The following is a 19970-nucleotide window of genomic DNA, read 5'->3' on the forward strand; positions in this document are numbered from 1 at the left end:
TGTGATTACCTCCTCTTCTTCTCTCAGAAGACTGAGACTTTTTATTCTTCTTATTTTTGGAGTGTTTCCGCTTCCAATAGATACTGAAGTACTGGGGGATTGGCGGAGTCAGACCCCACACAAGCCTTAGGGACTGTTGCATGAAGAGCTTCTGTCTCTCTTACTTCTCTTTGCTTTTACATCCCATAAAAACTTTGCCTTTGGATGGAACATGAGATATGCAAGAATGCCTGTTGCTCCAGGGGAAAAAACCTATTGCACGTCTGACAGGCTTTGAATCCCGGGGCCTTTGGTGTACCCCAGATAAGAGGCCAAGATAGCAAAGGATTCAGTCTGGAAGCTGGGGGAGAAGTAAAACGGGGGGGGGGACCCCCAAAGGCAACAATTTATGCCAATAAGGAAATAATAAGCAAAAAGAAATATCAATAATAGAAGGATAAAGTAACTTAATAGCCACTAGGAAGCAGTGGACACAGAATTGCTCCGTCTCAAACCACAGGTTTTCGAAAAGGAACTGGAATGGCAGCAATCCGCTCCTCCCTATATGACAATAATGGGTCAGATCAAAGGTCTATCTAGCCCAGTATCCTGTCTTCCAACAGTGGCCAACGCCAGGTGCTTCAAAGGGAATGAACAGGTGATCTATCCTGTCACCCATTTCCAGCTTCTGTTCTGAAGCATGAGGTCATGCAGTAAGCAGACATGGACTAAGTCAAATCCCTGGTCGATAGCGCATGGGCATCATATATGCCCATCATACCATGGAGCAGGGACATATACTTGAAGAAACTAAATTTCCCCAAAACAACAACCTCTCCCATAGCTTGTTTCCCTACCTCTAACTCCTGTGGTCTGTTGTCATTTTATTGTATTTTTTATTTGATTCACAGGGCAGGGAGCTTGTCTTTATTTCCTCACAAAGCAACACGCACATCCATGAAAGTACACAAATCCTATACATCACTTGTTTTCCTCTTTTGTATAACAGTTTATAGTTGTCTAACTTCTGAACACCATGTAGCACAGTCTTTAGTACTTACTACAGAGTCCAAACTTGCTCTCGGTCAAGGAAAGCGAAGGTCAATCTTGCATTGTTTCAAAATTACCATGGTCGGATTGGAAATTCTTACTGATTCCTGCTCCTGCTGCGTCTTGTACAAAAACTACGTCATCTTATCAGCTCCCCGGAGTTGTGTGAAACTTGTCTCAGCTCATGCCACTCTGGATGTCTTCAGATATATCACAGTGATGCTAAATACTAATCAGATCAGGAACAATTACTCCTGAAGGGTGCCTTCACCAGACTTAAGTACCTCCCATTAACTGGTATTAATTTGAGGTACTAAACACATTTGTGAAAATTAGTGTGGACACTCCCCCACATTCTTTCTTTAGCCCTAGTCATCAGCCTATATGTTACAGGATACATTCTGCCACTTATTGTCCTAAAGATATAATTGAAAGATAACAGTTTATAAAAAAGTATTTTCTCCTAAAATAGTTTTGTTTATTACCTAGTCAATAGAGACATTCTTCAGAATACTGGTACACTTGCTGAAAGTGGGGAGCTATGAACAGATTAAGAAAGATATGCTCTCTCAAGCGATGTTGAAAGTTTCCTCTTATATACTGCACAGCATTGCATAGATACAGCACTTTTGAGAGTTCCAAGACAAACTTCAACATTACATTACAACATTACAGACTAGGGACCGAATGGCTTGGCAGCAGTTCTACGGAAAAGGACCTAGGGGTGACAGTGGACGAGAAGCTGGATATGAGTCAGCAGTGTGCCCTTGCTGCCAAGAAGGCCAATGGCATTTTGGGATGTATAAGTAGGGGCATAGCGAGCAGATCGAGGGACGTAATTGTCCCCCTCTATTCGACATTGGTGAGGCCTCATCTGGAGTACTGTGTCCAGTTTTGGGCCCCACACTACAAGAAGGATGTGGATAAATTGGAGAGAGTCCAGCGAAGGGCAACAAAAATGATTAGGGGTCTGGAACACATGACTTATGAGGAGAGGCTGAGGGAACTGGGATTGTTTAGTCTGCTGAAGAATGAGGGGGGATTTGATAGCTGCTTTCATCTACCTGAGAGGTGGTTCCAGAGAGGATGGTTCTAGACTATTCTCAGTGGTAGAAGAGGACAGGACAAGGAGTAATGGTCTCAAGTTGCAGTGGGGGAGGTTTAGGTTGGATATTAGGAAAAACTTTTTCACTAGGAGGGTGGTGAAACACTGGAATGTGTTACCTAGGGAGGTGGCAGAATCTCCTTCCTTAGAAGTTTTTAAGGTCAGGCTTGACAAAGCCCTGGCTGGGATGATTTAATTGGGGATTGGTCCTGCTTTGAGCAGGGGGTTGGACTAGATGACCTCCTGAGGTCCCTTCCAACCTTGATATTTCTATGATTCTAAATAATGCAAGTTTGATCTGGGAAAGAAAAACACAGGACCCACCTTAATTTTTAAAAATAAATTTAGATTTAGAGTTAAATTGATGTTCTCAATGGAGGAATTATCCATAATGCCGATTAAGAGCGACAGTAATATCAGGAAAAAAGTTTTGCTCTCAGATGATGGACAAAAATCACGTTTTCAGCAGTATGGCTGCAAATATACCAGCAAATCACCTATATTAACAGGCTTATTGCAGATGAAAACCTCAGATTTAATTTTGTTCCATAATGGAACACACAAAGACTGTAGCATTTTTCAAAATCTGCCTTTTCCTTCCTCTCTTTTTGTAGCTCGCACCTTCTCTTGTTGCCTATTAGCATTTGCTGGTGCTTTGAGATGACAGTTGCCAGGATGTAGCACAATGCTGTAAGCATTATCACCCTGTGCCAAGAATGACTTCAGTGAACTAACCCAACTTGAGAAGGCTGAATCTTTCCCCTACTTTTTCCCGGGGGGGGAGGGTGTGGGTAGGAATAAATTCTAAAATAAAATTCAAAGCATTGCATAGCTACAGCTACATTTCAAGGAGAAGGGCAGTAACTCAGTTTGTGTTTAATTATGAAAGATATTGTATGAGGATGCCAACTATACTGGAATATATGGATCTTTTATAATGACTAAACATGTCTTGACTAAGTAGTACACTTGTCTAAAAACCCCCCAGAGATAAGGTAACATTGAAGCCCCAAATGTTTGTTCTGGAGTGCACCCAGCAAAAATTCTGTTTAGTCTACAGCATGGTTCTGTAAAAGATGGTTTGTAAAAGTTTGTCTCTGACCACATGAAACGTTTGCATTCTACCAGCAAGACCCGTGCGTAAACACATTTATACTAAAAATTCTAGTGAGAGTACAGACATAGGATTAGAAAATTGGACAGTAAGGAGCTGTCTAGTATACAGAGAAATCACAAGAGGAAATAAAGTATAGACTTGCCTTAAGAAGCTTTAGTACCATCTTTGGAATGCATGTGTTTGAAAGTACAATAACTGAGCTCCCACTCTACAGAAGAGGGACCTACTGTATTCTATCACTCAGGTCAGTACTGCATATTATTCTGGGAAGTGAGCTTGGTGTTGTGAATGTAGATCATCCTAACAATGCTACTAAAAGCATGCACCATGTATATACAGAAATGTGTAGTGCCCATTACTGTTACTTACTCAGCAAGATCCAAGTAAACAAAATGTTTTAGCACATTCTGAATGCATTCCGGTATTAAACACACAACAAACCAATCCAATGTACCTAATCAGGTAATTCACATAGTCGTCGTCTTGGAAATGAGAGGCTGAGCATCAGCCTGAGTGAACAGAGGAAGGCCACTCCTGCACTAGGGAGCTAGCAAAGGAGAGGAAGCAGTGGGAGAAAGGAGTAAATAAAAGGTGCCTTAGGAGCTCGGGAGAAAGGACAGAAATCCTCTTCAGGAAGTGGAGAGTAGCAGCAGCAGCAGGTGCCTTCTGTATGTAGGGCTTGGATCCACATATATAGTGTATAAAGCGAAACAACAAGCAAATTTTGAATTACTGGTCAATTATATTCTTCTCAGGAGCGTGATGACTACACTAACCAGTTGCAGATTTATGATAATCACTCTAACTTAATGAATTATGACACTAATTCTCTCAATTGCCCGGTTATTCTCCCGCTGTATACTGAGAGAAAGACAGAAAGACAGACGCATATATGGCCTTTAGACATTGACAAAATATATCAAAATTAGCCTGATCCCAGATAATCAAAACATGTACTTTAACGTAAGTATATTCTTTTAAAACACTATTTTACTTACCATGTTCATTTTCAGCACCTTATAAACAAGTCCCCATGAAACAGCTAAATCGGAGGGAATTCAAAAAATGAACATAATGGATACGGTTTTCAGAGCTTCTAGGGCCCCAGAATATCAACAGGCATGATTTCATAGCTACTTTTATAATCATTAACCTGGAAACACATTCCATTTCTTTATTTTTTTTATTTGACAAGCAGCAGTATCATGTTCATCTTTTTTATTTTACATTTTAATGTAGATACAATTATTAGGATATCTGTCATATTACAATATTTAGTTTAACTTTTTCTTTTAAGATACATTAAAAAACATCAACTGCAAACGTGAAGGAGGGGGGAAAAAAAAAGCATGGTACCCAACCAAATTTCCACATTTCAGCAATACTTCACTCATTCTTTTAGTAAAGTTTTAAGAAATGTCATAATGACATGAGCTTGAAATATCTATAGGCATTTTCATTGACGCTCATGACGTGGCACTGGTGATGTTGTAAACAGCAGAAAAACAGGGGCTGCCAAGTGACCAGTTATGGAGGCATAGGCCTGCTTCTTCCCACAGGAACACACCAAACAGTGACAGCAATGATCTCCTTACAACCACACCTGCTGGAGAGCAATATCATGCTACATAACTGTATTCATCCGCTGAGGCCTGGCTTCGCTCAATGTATTGTTTATCTATTAGAACTTCAATACACTTCTTAATCATGCTGATACTTGGGTTAAACCTAGCTCTTGACTGGCTAATTACCTGTGGGAAAAAAATATTTAAATGTATCACTTATTCATTAACATCGCTTCAATGCAAATGCAATATAATTTTCTCTAAAGAAAAAAAGACCACAAGAATTATTATGACATACTATATTTCTGAGAGACAGAAAGCCTCCATCATGTACTAAGGTCAAAAAATACACATGGATTGTTTCTTTCCTGACTATATCTATTTCTTTTATTGATTAAGTTTACTTTTACCATCAATGGAAAATTGTAACTTGCAGTTGCACCCCTTGGTTAGCTTGTAACAGAACAGATAAAGGGAAACATTCAATTTAAAATTCATATAGTGTAAATTTCTTTACCTATATTAACAACTTCTTATATCAGTGGTTTTCAACCTGTGGTTCATGGACCCCAGGGGTTCCACAGACTATGTTTAAGATTTCAAAAGGGCTCTGCACCTCCATTTGAATCTTTTTAAGGGTCCACAAATGAAAAGGTTCAAAATAACTGTCTTAGATAATAAAAAAGAAAATCATTTTAAAAATACGTGCTTTTCGCTATTTATGTTGTTTACTTTTTGAATCTGTCAGCTTGGCAAATACAGTAGAAATCAGTTAAGTCAGTTTCACTTCCGAGTTATAAGTACTGCTGTGTTTCATTTGTGAACATTATACAGTAGTTAGTTATTTGTAAAAGAATAGATTCAATTAGAATTTAAAACTAAAACAATTATTAGTTGTAGGTTTTATAACTGTTTTTATAAAAAATGTTAAGGCAAATCTGAAGTGATTGACAGTATTCCTTTAACTTGGGTTTATAATCGGACTGCCAAATGAATTATGCTCAAGATTACAAGTAAAGCGATAACTAAGGGTATGTCTATCCACCGGATCAGCGGGCAGCGATCGATCCAGCAGGGGTCGATTTATCGCATCTAGTCTAGACGCGATAAATCGACCCCCTGAGCGCTCTCCCGTCGACTCCTGTACTCCAGTGCCACGAGAGGCTCAAGAGGAGTTGATGGGGGAGCGGCAGCAGTCAACTCACCGCGGTGAAGACACCCTGGTAAGTCGATCTAAGTACGTGGACTTCAGCTACGTTATTCACATAGCTGAAGTTCGTAACTTAGATCGACACTCCCCCCCACCCCCCCGGGTAGACCAGGGCTAAAGAGGTTAAATCTAGCATTGGATCTCAGAGCTAAGCACGGTTTTCTCCTCATGCATCATCATAATTAAGGCTGGTCGTTTGTCGTGGCAAAAAAAAAAAAAAAAAAGGTACTTCTAGTTTTTTAAAAAGGAAGAATAGCAGCAAATAAGTTCTTTTCCTTTTGAAAAGCCATCACTAACAGTTTAAAGACCATATATGAAGAAAGAAAAATACAAAAATACACCAAATGATAAGCATTTTATGAAACACTCAGTAGCATGTTTGTTTGGACAAAACATGTCATCCATTCATTAATTACATGGTTTTAAAACCATTAAAAAAAACCTCAGCTCACTCTCCCATACTCCACTATACAGGACAAATAAAGACAAATTAGAAAAAATGGAGCCTTTCAGTAGCAGGTTGGCTGGGGTTGATATAGCCCATATTTTGAATGAAAAAAACCCTAAAAGGCACTTTCTGTAACAGACATCATGGCCCGACAGTCTTAATTATCCTCAGTAATCATCGGATAACATTTCCCATAACTGTACTTCACTTCCTTCATTCTTGCAAAGCTAAGAGGGAACGAGCTAGATTCTGTACCCCCTTATGCATCATAACCAAAATTGTCTGCTAAATTCTAATCCATTATACCCGTGCTGCTTCTGCCCCAGACTTTGAAGGAATTGAACAGATGCATTTAAATGCCTAATTTGGCCTGCAGAAACAATCTTTTTCCGAGACTAACTTCCCCCCACAGTGAGACGTTTGGGCTGTGCCTCTCTTCTTACAACTACTCCAGGCTTCTTCATAAGATTCTGGAGCTTGGCCATGCCCTTTCCATTCACACATCAGAGGTGTTGAAACACTGAATTAGTAGATAAATTAAAAAAACCTATTCACCCATGATAACTAGACACACAATGATGGTGGAAGACATCATCATAGATCTCTCTCAACACTTGTAAGAGTATTGTCCATACTCTTGAGCAGCCCGAGAGAGCAGGTCTGTGAGAGGCTAGGTAAGTCTATTACTTTAGAGGAGTACATTTTTTTTTGCTGCTCAGTAGCCAAGCTGTATGACTACCATTGAAGTTCAGTGAGAGTCTAAGTGCTTAAGTCACTTCTGAAAATGGGATATATACTTCTAAGTCATTTAGGTGCTTTTGAAAATTTACGCCAGTAGGCAATTTGAGGTGATGAAAATCATTAGAAAGGAGAAAGCAACAATCTTCCTAGCAATGGAAGAAGGGGAAAAAGGAAATACAAGCAGACCTGGCTATCTGAGAGCAACAGTATCTTTTGCCAGGAATCTCTCATTTGCTTCCCAGGTGAAAACGATTTCACATTGCAACTGGATACAGTGGGGGACATCCTACCTCAGGGGTGGGCAAACTTTTTGGCCTGAGGGCCACATCTGGGTATGGAAATTGTATGACAGGCCATGAATGCTCATTAAATTGGAGGTTGAGGTGCGGGATGAGGTGAGGGGTCTGGATGGGGATGCAGGTTCTGGGGTGGGGCCAGAAATGAGGAGTTCGGCGGGGCGGGGGGGGAGGGGGGAGAAGAGAGGCTGGGCTCTGGCCTAGGGCAGGGGGTTGGGATGCCAGAGGTGACGAGGGCTCCGGCTAGAGATGTGGGCTCTGAGGTGGGACCAGGGATGAGGGGTTTGGGATGCAGGAGAGGGCTGGTAGTTGAGCAGAGGGGTTTGGAGTATGGGAGGGGACTCTGGGCTGAGGCAGGGGGTTATGGTGTGGGAGGGGCTCTGGGCTGGGGGTGCAGGTTCCAGGGTGGGGCCAGAAATGAAGGGTGCAGGAAGGGGCTCCGGACTGGGGTGTGGGGGAGGGGTGCAGGAAGGGGCTCCAGGCTGGGGCTGAAGTGTTTGGAGGGGGATCAGGGCTGGGGCAAGAGGTTGGGGCATGGGAGGAGGTCAGGGGTGTAGGCTCTGGACAGCGCTTACCTCAGGCAGCTCCCGGAAGCAGCAGCATGTCCCCCCTCCAGCTCCTACATGGAGGTGCAGCCAGGCAGCTTTGCATGCTGCCCCATCCACGGCGCCACCCCTGCAGCAGCAGCAGCAGCAGCAGCGTCCTCCCTCCAGCTCCACGTGGAGGTGTGGCACTGGCCAGGCAACTCTGTGCACTGCCCCGTCCACAGGTGCCACCCCTGCAGCTGCCATTGGCAGCGGTTCCCCGCCAATGGGAGCTGCAGAGCTGGCACTTGGGGTGGGGACAGCGTGTGGAGCCCCCTGGATGCCCCTATGTGCTGGAGGGGGGACATGCCACTGCTTCTGGGAGTTGCAAAAAGCCACGGCAAATGCGGAGCGGGGCAAGCCCCTGACCCCACTCCCCAGTGGGAGCTCGAGAGCCGGATGGGGCCCATATTTTGCCCACTACCGTCCTAGTTCAATGGACATCAGGTGGAGTTTGGTTCAGAGACCTCTGTTATTCACTGATAGCTAAGTTAGTTTGCTTGTATTCACAGTCCCTTTTTGGGTGGAATGCCTCTTTTGCCTAGACAAGGCTCTGCATCACTCCAGCCTTTGACTTGAATTTCCTGTATGCTCCACTGTTGATTTATTTATGATATGGTTGTCATGGTATCCCACCGAGGCATACTCCTTCCTCTGGTGATCCTAGAAATCCTACAGGCCCAACTGGCCACTCATCTTTGGAAAGTTGATGCTCTATGAAGACTTTTTCTGATTTTGCGTATTGTGGAGTCCTAGATGACTTCTTAGAGACTGGCATTCAAGGTCAGGAATCTGAGGGAGGATTTTACCACTGTAAGGGCTTCATGTTTTCTCCAACTGAGGGACCGGATCACTACTGATGGTTTTTTTACTCTTCATGTCTTTTTTTGGGAATGATTCCAGGCTCACAATAGGAATCACTGAAACTCTGCCACATGCAGTTTTGCACGTGGAGTAACCGCTAAGCATGAAATCAGAACACCCAGGAATTGCAGATGAAGATAGATGGATGACAGTTGTGTGGAGATCAGTGCCTGGATCTTACTGTATTGAGAAATCTCTGTGGACATCATAGTGGAGTACTTTTTGGTTCAGGGACTTCTGGGTCATTTGATGTTCTGTAGCTTTCTCAACTCTCTACACAAATAATCCTTTAAGAAGGGATTTAAAAATTCCTTTTATCAGTAAAATGGGGATAACGATGGTTACCTCCTTTGCAAAGCACTTCAAGATCTACTGATGAAAAGTGCTAGGTATTAAATCATCACATATCTGTATGCCAAAAGCATGGAGAGGGTCCTCCTAATCTTTCTGCAAGGCATCCTGGATTATGCTCTAAAAACATTAGTACAAAATGAAGCCCTGAACTACTCAAACTGGCTACTAACAATACCTTCATAAGCACCTTGGGGTACACAGATTAAAGGGTAAGTGATGATTTCTGTAGGCAAAAGAAATTTCAGAGAACAAGTCTGGACTGGACTATGCAAGGAAGCATCTGTTAGGTCCACGATCATTAGAAAGTCTACTGGAAAGACTGTAGTGATGGCGGAAGCTAGAGTCTCCAGGCTAAGTTTTGTTTTCTTCACTGATCTGATTGTTCAGCCTCTTGAGAGGTATGATGGTTTGAATTGGTGAAGATGTTTTGGCATGGTGAGTCCCAGGTGAAAGAGAGGACTGACTGCCCTGTGCTGAGTTGTCTCCGGAGGAGTCTTGGCTGGTGTAGGGTTGGATGCAGAGTCCCCCACAGGTTTGGACTATAAGACCCTCCTGTGGGACAGCAAGGGTGTATATACTGAGAAAAACTGGTAGAATGTTCTCTTTCTGTGTGTCCTAAGAGGGTCTCCTCATAGATGGATCTCCTCTTGGCCTTTTACTTGCTTTATTTAACTTGCTGAACAGTGGTGGGAAAGTAGGGAGAAATAGAAATAGAAAGGCACTTAAAGGGTGATCACATTCAGAGCTGAGAGCTATAGAAATTTTGATTCCCTAAGTGGGGTGGGGACACTGGAGAAGTCTGTGCTTGCTGCTATGGGAAAAAAAGCTTTAAAAGCACAGGGATAGCTAAAGTGGGAGTACTGAGCCACTATTCTGTTTGAGCTGCCAGCCAAAAAATCTGGTGCCTGGCGGAAAGTGTGTGGTCACATATGAACTGCCATTAGTACCTTCCTGCCTACAAGGAAGAGGTGCAAATGTCTCAGACAAAGAAGTGACAATTTTTGCTAGAAAAATGTAATGGGACTGAAGGTAATAAGAAATCTGAATGTACTGACATTGACACGAAATAAAAACGTTGCAAGAACTGGGAAAGAAGCATTTCAACTTGGACAGTTAAGAAGCTAAAGTTTTAAAATATATATCATATGGGTGTGACTTGTTCTTTGTGTAAACAAATTAGCCTAGAAAGAAGGCTGCACCAACTTAGTGTTAATTCTTAGACTTCTATAACACTACACATAATTTGCTCTGCATCTTGGAAAAAAGTTTCAGAAGCACTTAAGTGACTTTGAATCCTAAGGCCTAGTTTCAAAAGTGACTTTAGCTCCTAAGTGCCTAAATCCCTTTAGAAATTGAGGCTTATGGTCATACGTCAGTAAGGCATTTTTGAAAAGTTTACTCTAAGTTTATTTGGAAGCTATGGCTGACTACCTGATGAGTGGAGTGCCAACAAGGTATGTGACAACACTGCTGTGTGATTTTCACTGGTTGCCATTCAATTTCTGGGTGGAAACTGAAGTGTTGGTTTTGTCTATAAAGCTCTAAATGTTACAGGACTTGTCTTGATAGACTGCTTCTTTCCTTGTTCTGTATTGCCAGAGTGGAGATCTGCAGAGGCATCTGAGCAGGAACGCTCTTCGGTTAAATTTGGGAAGGAGTTGCCAACTAGTTTTTTTCCTGTAAAACCTCCTTGACTTGGTAATTCATTCCTTCTCTTGATGCAAAATAGCCTAAAATACCACCACCTGGGCATGCTGCAAGGCTCACCTGTCTTTTAGGCAAGGTGGGAGTGCAGAGGGAATGAGGTAGATACCGAGATGGAATGGGTTATTTACTTACTTACTATATTACTTGGTTATGATTGGATTTTGTTATAGGATGTAGGTGGCTTATCATATAGTATAAATATGTGATTTTAAGTGATGGAAGATAACCTAAGCCAGGGTTTTCAAGAGTGGCTAGGACTGAGGGTTTCTCAATTTTGGAGAGTTCAAACTAAGATATGTTACAGAGCTGATCTTCAGAAGGTGGGTGTTCAGATCTCAAGCTGAATATACAAGACCATAGTGACTTTTGATAGATGCACATTCTGCGGGGTTTTGGGGGGTGGGGGAGAATCAATGCAGTCTAGAGAATTTAAGACACTGTCTCTCCTTAAAATTGAAATGTAGTCTAAAATTTCAACATACTTTTAAAAACTGAGCTATAAAGCAAAATGAAATTCAGCCTTATCATAAGAGCTCTGGGCTTGTTGGGTACCACCATGAAAATTATACATTAACTCCTGTGACAGGGATAACTGCAGGACCAGATGACCACAACTAAACATTCCCACTTAAGTAAAACTCCTACATTCTGAACTAAAGCAATTCTAGAAAAATTCTTGCCAGTCATTAAATATTAGTTCTGAGGGATACACTGCCTCAGTTTTGTGATTAAACACAACACTCAGTCATCATACAGCTTTTCATTTAAATCATGACAATGGACAGCATTTCCTCTTACCTCCTGAATAAGAGCATTATGCCGCAGCACTTTACGTGCTTTCATGATACGGACTATAGCAGCTTGAAGGTACATTTTCCTGTCTTCATCTACAGCACTTCTGGTCTGCTCCATCTCCTGAAATATGGGAAAAATGGTGATGCAATAAACATTTAGAAAACATCTACAATGCTTCTGACTTTGCTAAAGGAAAAAAAAGTCAAATTTTAACAATGAAATCTAGTTAAATCTCAATTTTAGAGCTTCTGGGCAGGATTCTTGTCTATGAGGTTACAAAGGTTAGTGCACATCCATTTTCCCTTGCAGAAGTGGAAAACCAGATAAGGAACTTATACTGGTCAGAAGCCTGAACAGTGCAAGACCGTGCAGTTCTGGGGTGCAAGACTGGGGGGAACTAGCAGGAGCCTCTCTATTGTTGGTTCATGAGTGGCTGGGAAAGCATTCATGTAACTCAGCTGGGTGTGTCCCTGTGGATGTCTGTGTAAATGCAGTACCTGCCAGGGGTTTGTGGCTTTACAGCATCACAAAATGAGATGGAGCTCAGGCTGCTAGAACAGAGGGCTCACCAGTCCCACAGTCCAGGTTGCACCTCGGGGACCCCGTCACACCGCTAATAACCCTAACCAGCCAAAAGTACAGCTAAGAATCAGTATCAGAGTGTCCTGTCCAAATCCCCTTTCCCTGATATGTGTATGGGAACGAGAGCAGTGTTAGAGCCTCTGTAGCCCATAACTGCCACCAACAGATCCCTCTGGAGCTAGATATTTTAGCTTTAGGAACAGATTGCACAGGTATTGCAGCCTGATCTACATAAAGCAGAATATAAAAACATAATTATAGCTCTGCACATTTGCAGTGTTCACTCACTTTTTAAACTGTAAAGCTCTCCTAAACTTCTACAAATCCCTTTCTTATTTGTAAATCCTTTTGAATTAACATTCTCTAATGAGAAATTGTTTAAAACTGTCCCAATCTGTACTAATAGCCCATTATTCCCCCCCATACAGAGACAGAAATGCTTACTGTTTGTCAGATTAGAATCTATAAATTATGATTCATGTGATCAGTGTTTTATATAACAAAGAGAGATGCTCCTGCCTGGAGAACCTTAATGAATTCAGGTACACATTTCATGAAGTGGTGAAGATGTCTGAAGAGATCAGTGAAAAAAAGACTCCATAAAGGAAGTGTGTTTTCAGGAGGAAGATGTTCTTGAAAGATGAAAGGAAAGCTGCTTGGTATCTGAGATGAGTGAATTCAAAGCACAAAAGGTGCCATGGAAGAAGGTGAAAATCTAAGAATGGGATAAGAGTGCAAGGGTAGCTTCAGAAAGGCTTAAAGTGGAAGGATAAAGGAGGAGAAAAAGAGCACATATAAAGGAGCACGACAGCTGAAATGGATCTTGAAAGGGAGGCCTGGGGCCTGGACTTCATGAAAAAGGCAAGAAAGCTAGAGATGAATAAAGGTAAAGATCCTGGTAGAGGGAAAAGGAATAAGCTATGGTTTCAGGATGTTATGCTCAGTAAACGAAACAAGGAATGACATGTAATCCTATTTCCATTTTTATACAGATGTGCCTGCAGCTGGCTAAGTTTTAACAACCACCACCTTGAGATGACAAAAAAATGAAGACTCTAGCAGTCTTACTAAAGAATGGTTCTATAAAAGATTTTTCATAGAAGGTGGCAAGTGAAGCCCAAATATGAACCACACAGAAGCCTTGGGTGGAAACTTCTACCTCAAAAAGTTGCTACTGCATTAGCTGAGTATACTTTAAACAGAAAGGGAAACAATCAATTCAGGTTTTGATGGTATTCTTTTAATTCAACATCCACCTTTCAGGAGACAGATACTGGGCTAGATGAACCATTGGTCTGACCCACTATGGATGTTCTTTATGTTATATTCACCTTGATAACAAGCATATAGACACACACGTATCAAAAATATTGCAAAAATTTAAACAAAACTAGGCATCCAAAAAAGAGTTATTTCTGAAAAGTTTAGAGGTGGTGTTGATTTTGAACGGGCTTTTCTAAAGGCTCTATATACACAGTTGCATATACTCTGAAGCAAATGGCAACTGAACAGGGCCTGTAATAAGGTCTGTGGCTTCTCTGATACTGGCAGACTGGGATTTCTATAACAGTTTTATTTCAATTTAAAAATGTATTTTAATAAATAAGAATATGAATAATATAAAAATAAATACTGGAGCACACATAGTAATTGCATGTTGTTTCTGTATTATCTATTTCCAGTGTGTCTTAGATTTCTGTATTAACAATGCAACAACACTGCGGAAGTCAGCAAGGGAAAAAGATATGCTGGAAGCTGTTAGATCTTCGGACATTTTAGGAGGTGTGGAAATCAAACTGAAATCGTGGGATAAACACATTAGTTGCATATTTCTACAAGAGTGATCAGCAGTGAAGTAGCAGACACCATAAAACACCAACATTTTTATCTTGAGAGCTGAAACATATTGAAATGAATAGAATAGTTCACACCTCTCAGAACTATTGTTCCATGCTGTTCACTCAAGACAACATCACACAGTATACTAATTCACACCTTGCTCACAATTTCAAGCTTAATCTTCAGAGCCATGAGGGTTAGAAGCAATTTTTAAAAAATTAAAGTTTACTTTCTGGAATACAATTCTGTGACTAGGAGCAGGGGAAGTAGATTCTGCATCCACAGAACAACTGAATACTTGGTACTTCAATTTAAGTTAGTGAAACCCATTCTTCACAGTTCTGTAGTTTTAAATAGTTTCAAGAATGGTTTTGAAACATAAAACATTCAGTCTGATGAAAACAGGCACTTTTGAAATCTTTGCAAGTCCATATTTATCTCCTTTTTCTAGCAGTAGTAAAGGTAAGGAAAGACATTCTGATACAGGTTTCTGAGTTCTGATGTTTTAAAAAGGGTCAAACTAAGTAATCCTTTCAGGGTTGTGATTAGGTTCTAAGATACTTTTGTTTAAAAAGGACTAACAAAAAAATAGCTGCCTTAGAAGGACATGGAAGGCTAAGACCAGAGCTAGACTGTACCCTCATGCTCACAACTTCAAATTTGATTATATACATAACTCAAAATAGAGATTCCACAATTTCTTGGGTTTGTTCTTTCGAACAAAGCCAGATATCCTACCATTTATTATAATATAATGTATTTCAAGTAGGGGATACTACCTTTAATGAAGACAAACAAGTTAAGGGTATTAAACAATAACAAATGTGTTACAGTATTAGTCTGTATAACTATAGATTTCTTTCATTAATATAACAGATATAGATACACTTCAATAGTTGATAAATGGAAAAACATTAGCATAGAATTCATACTTTAGTTCTAAGTTTTTCAAAAAGACAAAAACCTTCCACAATTAACCAATGTCTTGAATTATGACTAGATATAAGGATAGCTTTCATTAAGTGCCTCTTGTCTATCTATGACTGATAAATTAAAATTTAGCTCTACTCAAGTTATGGATTGACTGAAGATCACGAAGCCCTCCTGATATATACTAGACAAAGCTATCTCCCTTTTCCATCTGTAAATAAGGACAATAATTGTGGCAACTGATGGACTTTGGAGAATGTTAACTAGCAAGTTTTCTCAGAAGGGGCAAAGAGGTGCAGCCTTTTTGGTTTGTCAACACTATCCCGGTATATACAATATCTGAGTCTGGGGAATAAGACGGCTCTTGCAGAAGGCTAGAATATTTTTATTAGCAGTATCTGAATTAGCTAAATCTCTGAACATTGTTATAGCAATAAAACACATCAAGGAGTGAATTGGTGGGCTAATGGTTCTTGCTTTAGATGGACTGTGAGGCATGAACGCTTTCACCCAATCACCTGAGAAGTGCACCTATAGCTTACTAACACACATCTCATGGGAGCTTATTCGTATCAGAACATGGGTCATGATTCTAAATTCAACTTCTGGGGTAATTTTTTCCACCGGAAAACAGAGTCCCTGGTAAAGAAAAAACAGGGGAAAGTTTATACTGACTTTTTTTTTTTTTTTTTTACACTATCTTAAAAATATTTGATTGACACTTGAATTTTTTAAAAAATTATCTCTTTCCTTCTTCAGTCTTGGGACTCAGAACCTCACCTCCCTTCTCCTATCACCCATGAACCTAGCTGCCCTTTCCAGTAACCATGTTCGACTTTATAATAAATTGGGATTCCAAATTAGTTTTTCCCCCCCCAATAGTAAGTGGTCCTCTGGCCACAAACTGCTGATGAAAGGGCAGTCAATTCCCCAGGGGACAAGAGGAGACTGTTTCCCCCCCCCTTCATCATTTTCTGTCCCAAGCTCTTCTGCCAGCCCCAGTCATCCTTCTTTCCCTCTGTAAAGCTTTATGTCCACACAAACCTTGCACTGGTTTAACTAAAATATTTTTAATGGATTTTGTTTAAACCCCTTTGTAGATACACTTGGATCTGTTTACACCAGACTTACATTAATTAAGGGCATGGCTACACTTGCAAATGTAGAGTGCTTTGAGTTAAACCAGCCTTTGGAGAGCGCAGTAGGGAAAGCGCTGCAGTCTGTCCACACTGACATCTTCAAGCGCACTGGCGTGGCCACATTTGTGGTACTTGCAGTGGCATTGGGAGTGGTGCAGCTATCCCAGCATGCAAGTGACTGCAACGTGCTTTTCAAATGGGGGCAAGAGGGGCATGGAGTGTGGCAGGGAGCGTTTTGTGTGTATGTGGGGGAAGAGAGTGGGTTTTTGGGGGGCTGAGAGCATGTCAGCATGCTGTCCTGTAAGTTCAGACAGCAGCAGACCCCCTCCCGCAACAGCATTCCACACTAATGGTTGCTTTGTCTCAGAGCAGATAAGCAGCCGGCTGTCAGAAACGGAGCTCTCAGAGGACATATCTGCATTCCTGCGGCAATTCCAAAGCAATGACAAGAGTGGCCACTTGACTTAAGGGGATTATGGGACATTTCTGGAGGCTGATCAGAGCGCAGTAATGCAACACCTGGTTCACACCGACGCCCAGGCGTTTCAGCCAAGGCGCACCAAGCATTAATCTTCTCGCCGAGGTGGAGTACCGGGAGCGCTCTAGCCGTGGAGTCAGAGCACTCTATGTGCCTTGCCAGTGTGGACGGGTAGTGAGCTAGGGCACTCTGGGGCCGCTTTAATGCGCTCTAACTTGCAAGTGTAGTCAAGTCCTTAGACTAAGTCAGTTTTAAATAACGCTTTTATTAAACTGTTGACTTTTATTGATGTTGAAAAATACTTGCCTGTGGTGTGTCTTTCTGCATTGATGTGGTAATTTTAAATTTTGTTCGTTTACTGCTGAAGTTCATATTTAATGAAAAAGTAGACTCTGCTTCTATATCTTCCTGCAATAAAAAAAAAAACACATTTATGAATGTTAAAATACACAAATGTTGCCAAAAAGCATAAGCAGCATACGCATTTTTTAAGGCGGCTAACAGTTTATGGGGAAAATTAACACACCTAAAGAGGACTCTCATATGCACGGTCAGAAGTCGACTGCAACTTATTAAAGTTCTGGAAATCTAAAGATCCAGTTGAATGAAGTTCAACTTTTCTCATGCTACAGCTTATTTGGGCTGTAAAATCAGCTTATTTTAGAACCAAAATGAACAGAAAGAACACTGCCATATATAAACCGTGTTAATCAGTTCAAACAATGAAAGCAATTTTTTTCTATTACTGAAACTAGTTGTTTTAGTATTTCTAAAATACAATTTGGAGAGACTTTTTTGAGAACACACAGTGCATTTAAGCCAAGAGAGGAGACTAGGATTTCCATTTATCTATAGAAGAGTTTTGGGGAGACTGCTGCATTTTCCACAGTCAGTCATTCTATACATTGCATGGTTTGCTTGAACAATAAAGAAATTAACACCTACAAAATTTTTATAGTTGTAGTGTACATGGTGATCCAACTATGGGTCCTCCCATCATTCTAATCGTTGCTCTTTCCAAAAAACGTGTCTGTTTTTATCCCCTCCATGCCCGATAGCCATGCTAGCTGTTCACTGTGCTCTGAAGACAATGACACTCTAAACTGGCCAGCAGGATGACATGTAGCTTGAGCACCTATCTTCTTTACCAGTTTCCAATCAAGTAATCTGTACAAGTACTACCAATTCTCCAACCACAGTAAAATGGCAAGTTACTGGGCTCCTTCATAGAGTACTTTGGAATACTGCCTACATACTGGCTGGTTCACATGCCAGTATTTAGAACACAGGAAGTCAATATTTAATTGAATGACATGCTTAGGTAGCAACTTTAATTTCACATTCTACAAGAAATCTAGCTTATTAAATTAATATTTTTTGCCACTGAGGCACAGTGTAGACAATACATTAAGGGTTAAGGATCAGCAGTTACAAGCAATATAGCATATCAAAAACTTAACAGTTTAAGCACAATTATGCCAAGTATAAATCAGAACAAAAATACAATCTAGGCCAAACAGCCACTAGGAAGAAAATTATTCGAATGAACCAGTGAATCGATCACCAAGGGGGAAAAAAGTTAATTTCCCGTCTTTCTGAACTTGAACAGAAAGGAAGTATGGTATGTAACATATGTTGTGCTTTGCATTTTCTTTCCTAGCTGCTGTGTGGTTCAGATATTGGTAAACCACTTGCAAAACAGAAGTAAGTGCATTTCACTATTTTAGCACCCTGGAGTTCACCAACTTATGTAATAATAAGTACGCTGATAGAATGTGCACAGCTCAGCTTTCTCATTGTTGGGTGGCGTGAAAGGAAGACATAATTCGTATAGGTGTTTTGGTACATGAACACTCTAGCTCAGGGGTGGCCAACCTGAGCCTGAGAATGAACCAGAATTTACCAATGTATATTTCCAAAGAGCCACAGTAATACATCAGCAGTCCCCCATTAGCTCCCCCCGCTCCAGCCCACCAGCAGAGCTGCCAGTCAGCACCTCCTGCCTGCTGCAATCAGCTGTTTCGCATGTGCGGGGCGGGGAGCGGGAAAGATGAGGGGGAAGCAGTGAGTGCATGGCAGGCCCGGGGGAAGGGGCAGGGACCTTGGGGGAAGGCATGGGCAGGGCCCAGGGCAGAGCAGGGGGTTGAGCAGTGAGCACCCCTTGGCACATTGGAAAGTTAATGTCTGTAGCTCCAGCCTCAGAGTCAGCGCCTATGCAAGGAGCTGCATATTGACCTGCATGCGGTTCTGGAGCCAAAGCTCTAGCTAAAGGACAGATGCATACAAAAGTTAACATATCAAGAAGGAAAAAAACAAAGCTATTGTACTCCCCTTCCAGTCAGAAGTGATGTTAAAAAGAGATCTTTTTAGTTAGTGGGCATAAAGTATCAATTTGAGGTTCCAGACCAGAAAATTATGAAAAGTATTATACATGAAAGTCAGAGATAGAAAAGACCCATTAGATCAGAGGTTCTCTACCTTTTTCTTTCTGAGGCTCCCCCCCAACATGCTATAAAAACTCCATGGCCCACCTGTGCCACAACAGCTAGTTTTCTGCATATAAAAGCCAGGACTGGCATTAGAGGGTAGCAAGCAGTGCAATTGCCTGGGGCTCCATGCTGCAGGGGCCCCCAGAAAGCTAGGTTACTCAGGCTTTGGCTCCAGTCCCAGGTGGAAAGGCTCAGAGCCCCATGCTTCAGCCCCATGCAATGGGACTTCAGCTTTCTGCCCTGGGCCCCAGCAAGTCTAACCTTAGCCCTGCTTGGTGAACCTCCTGAAAGCTTTTCGCAGCTTCCCCTCCCCAAGGGGTCCTCGGACCTCAGGTTGAGAACCGCTGCATTAGATGATCTCGTCCAGCCCCATAAGGATAGAACACAATCCCCTGACAGAAGACATATCAGGTAGTAAATAGAGCATTTCTCTCATATATGCTACCTATTTTTTGCAAGCCTTTTGGTACCTTCAACTAAAAAAACTTTTTATTTCATGGGCCACTTTATTCTAAGACTTTAAGAGATAATACTGAACAAGTGGTTTGGTTCCAGCATCTGGTCAGTGCCTTTGCACTGCCTCCGTCCCAGGCCATAACAACTCTTCTTTACTCCAAAATCAGCCTGGCTCTAGTGGAGCTATGCTTAGAGTTTTCACTGATAGTTATTGCCTCTGAAGCCCTAAAGGGAAGGTTTCG

General features: G+C 41.5%; 1 protein-coding gene across 3 annotated transcripts in view; it reads right to left on the minus strand.

Moving 5' to 3' along the window:
* Positions 1–4465: 4465 nt before the first annotated feature.
* The window catches only part of CUL2 (cullin 2), an 86433-nt gene continuing 70928 nt past the window's right edge, over positions 4466–19970 (minus strand). For all 3 annotated transcript variants that reach the window (XM_084619557.1, XM_084619556.1, XM_084619555.1), the window contains exons 19-21: positions 17090–17191; positions 11819–11935; positions 4466–5002 (exon numbers count right to left, since the gene is read on the minus strand). In XM_084619557.1, the coding sequence (XP_084475683.1) occupies positions 4871–5002; positions 11819–11935; positions 17090–17191 (351 nt within the window). In that variant the 3' untranslated portion in view covers positions 4466–4870. The remainder of the gene's footprint in view (positions 5003–11818; positions 11936–17089; positions 17192–19970) is intronic.

The sequence above is a fragment of the Lepidochelys olivacea genome (assembly GCF_965140295.1).
Source record: "Lepidochelys olivacea isolate rLepOli2 genome assembly, chromosome: 2".
Taxonomy (NCBI): Eukaryota; Metazoa; Chordata; order Testudines; family Cheloniidae; genus Lepidochelys; species Lepidochelys olivacea.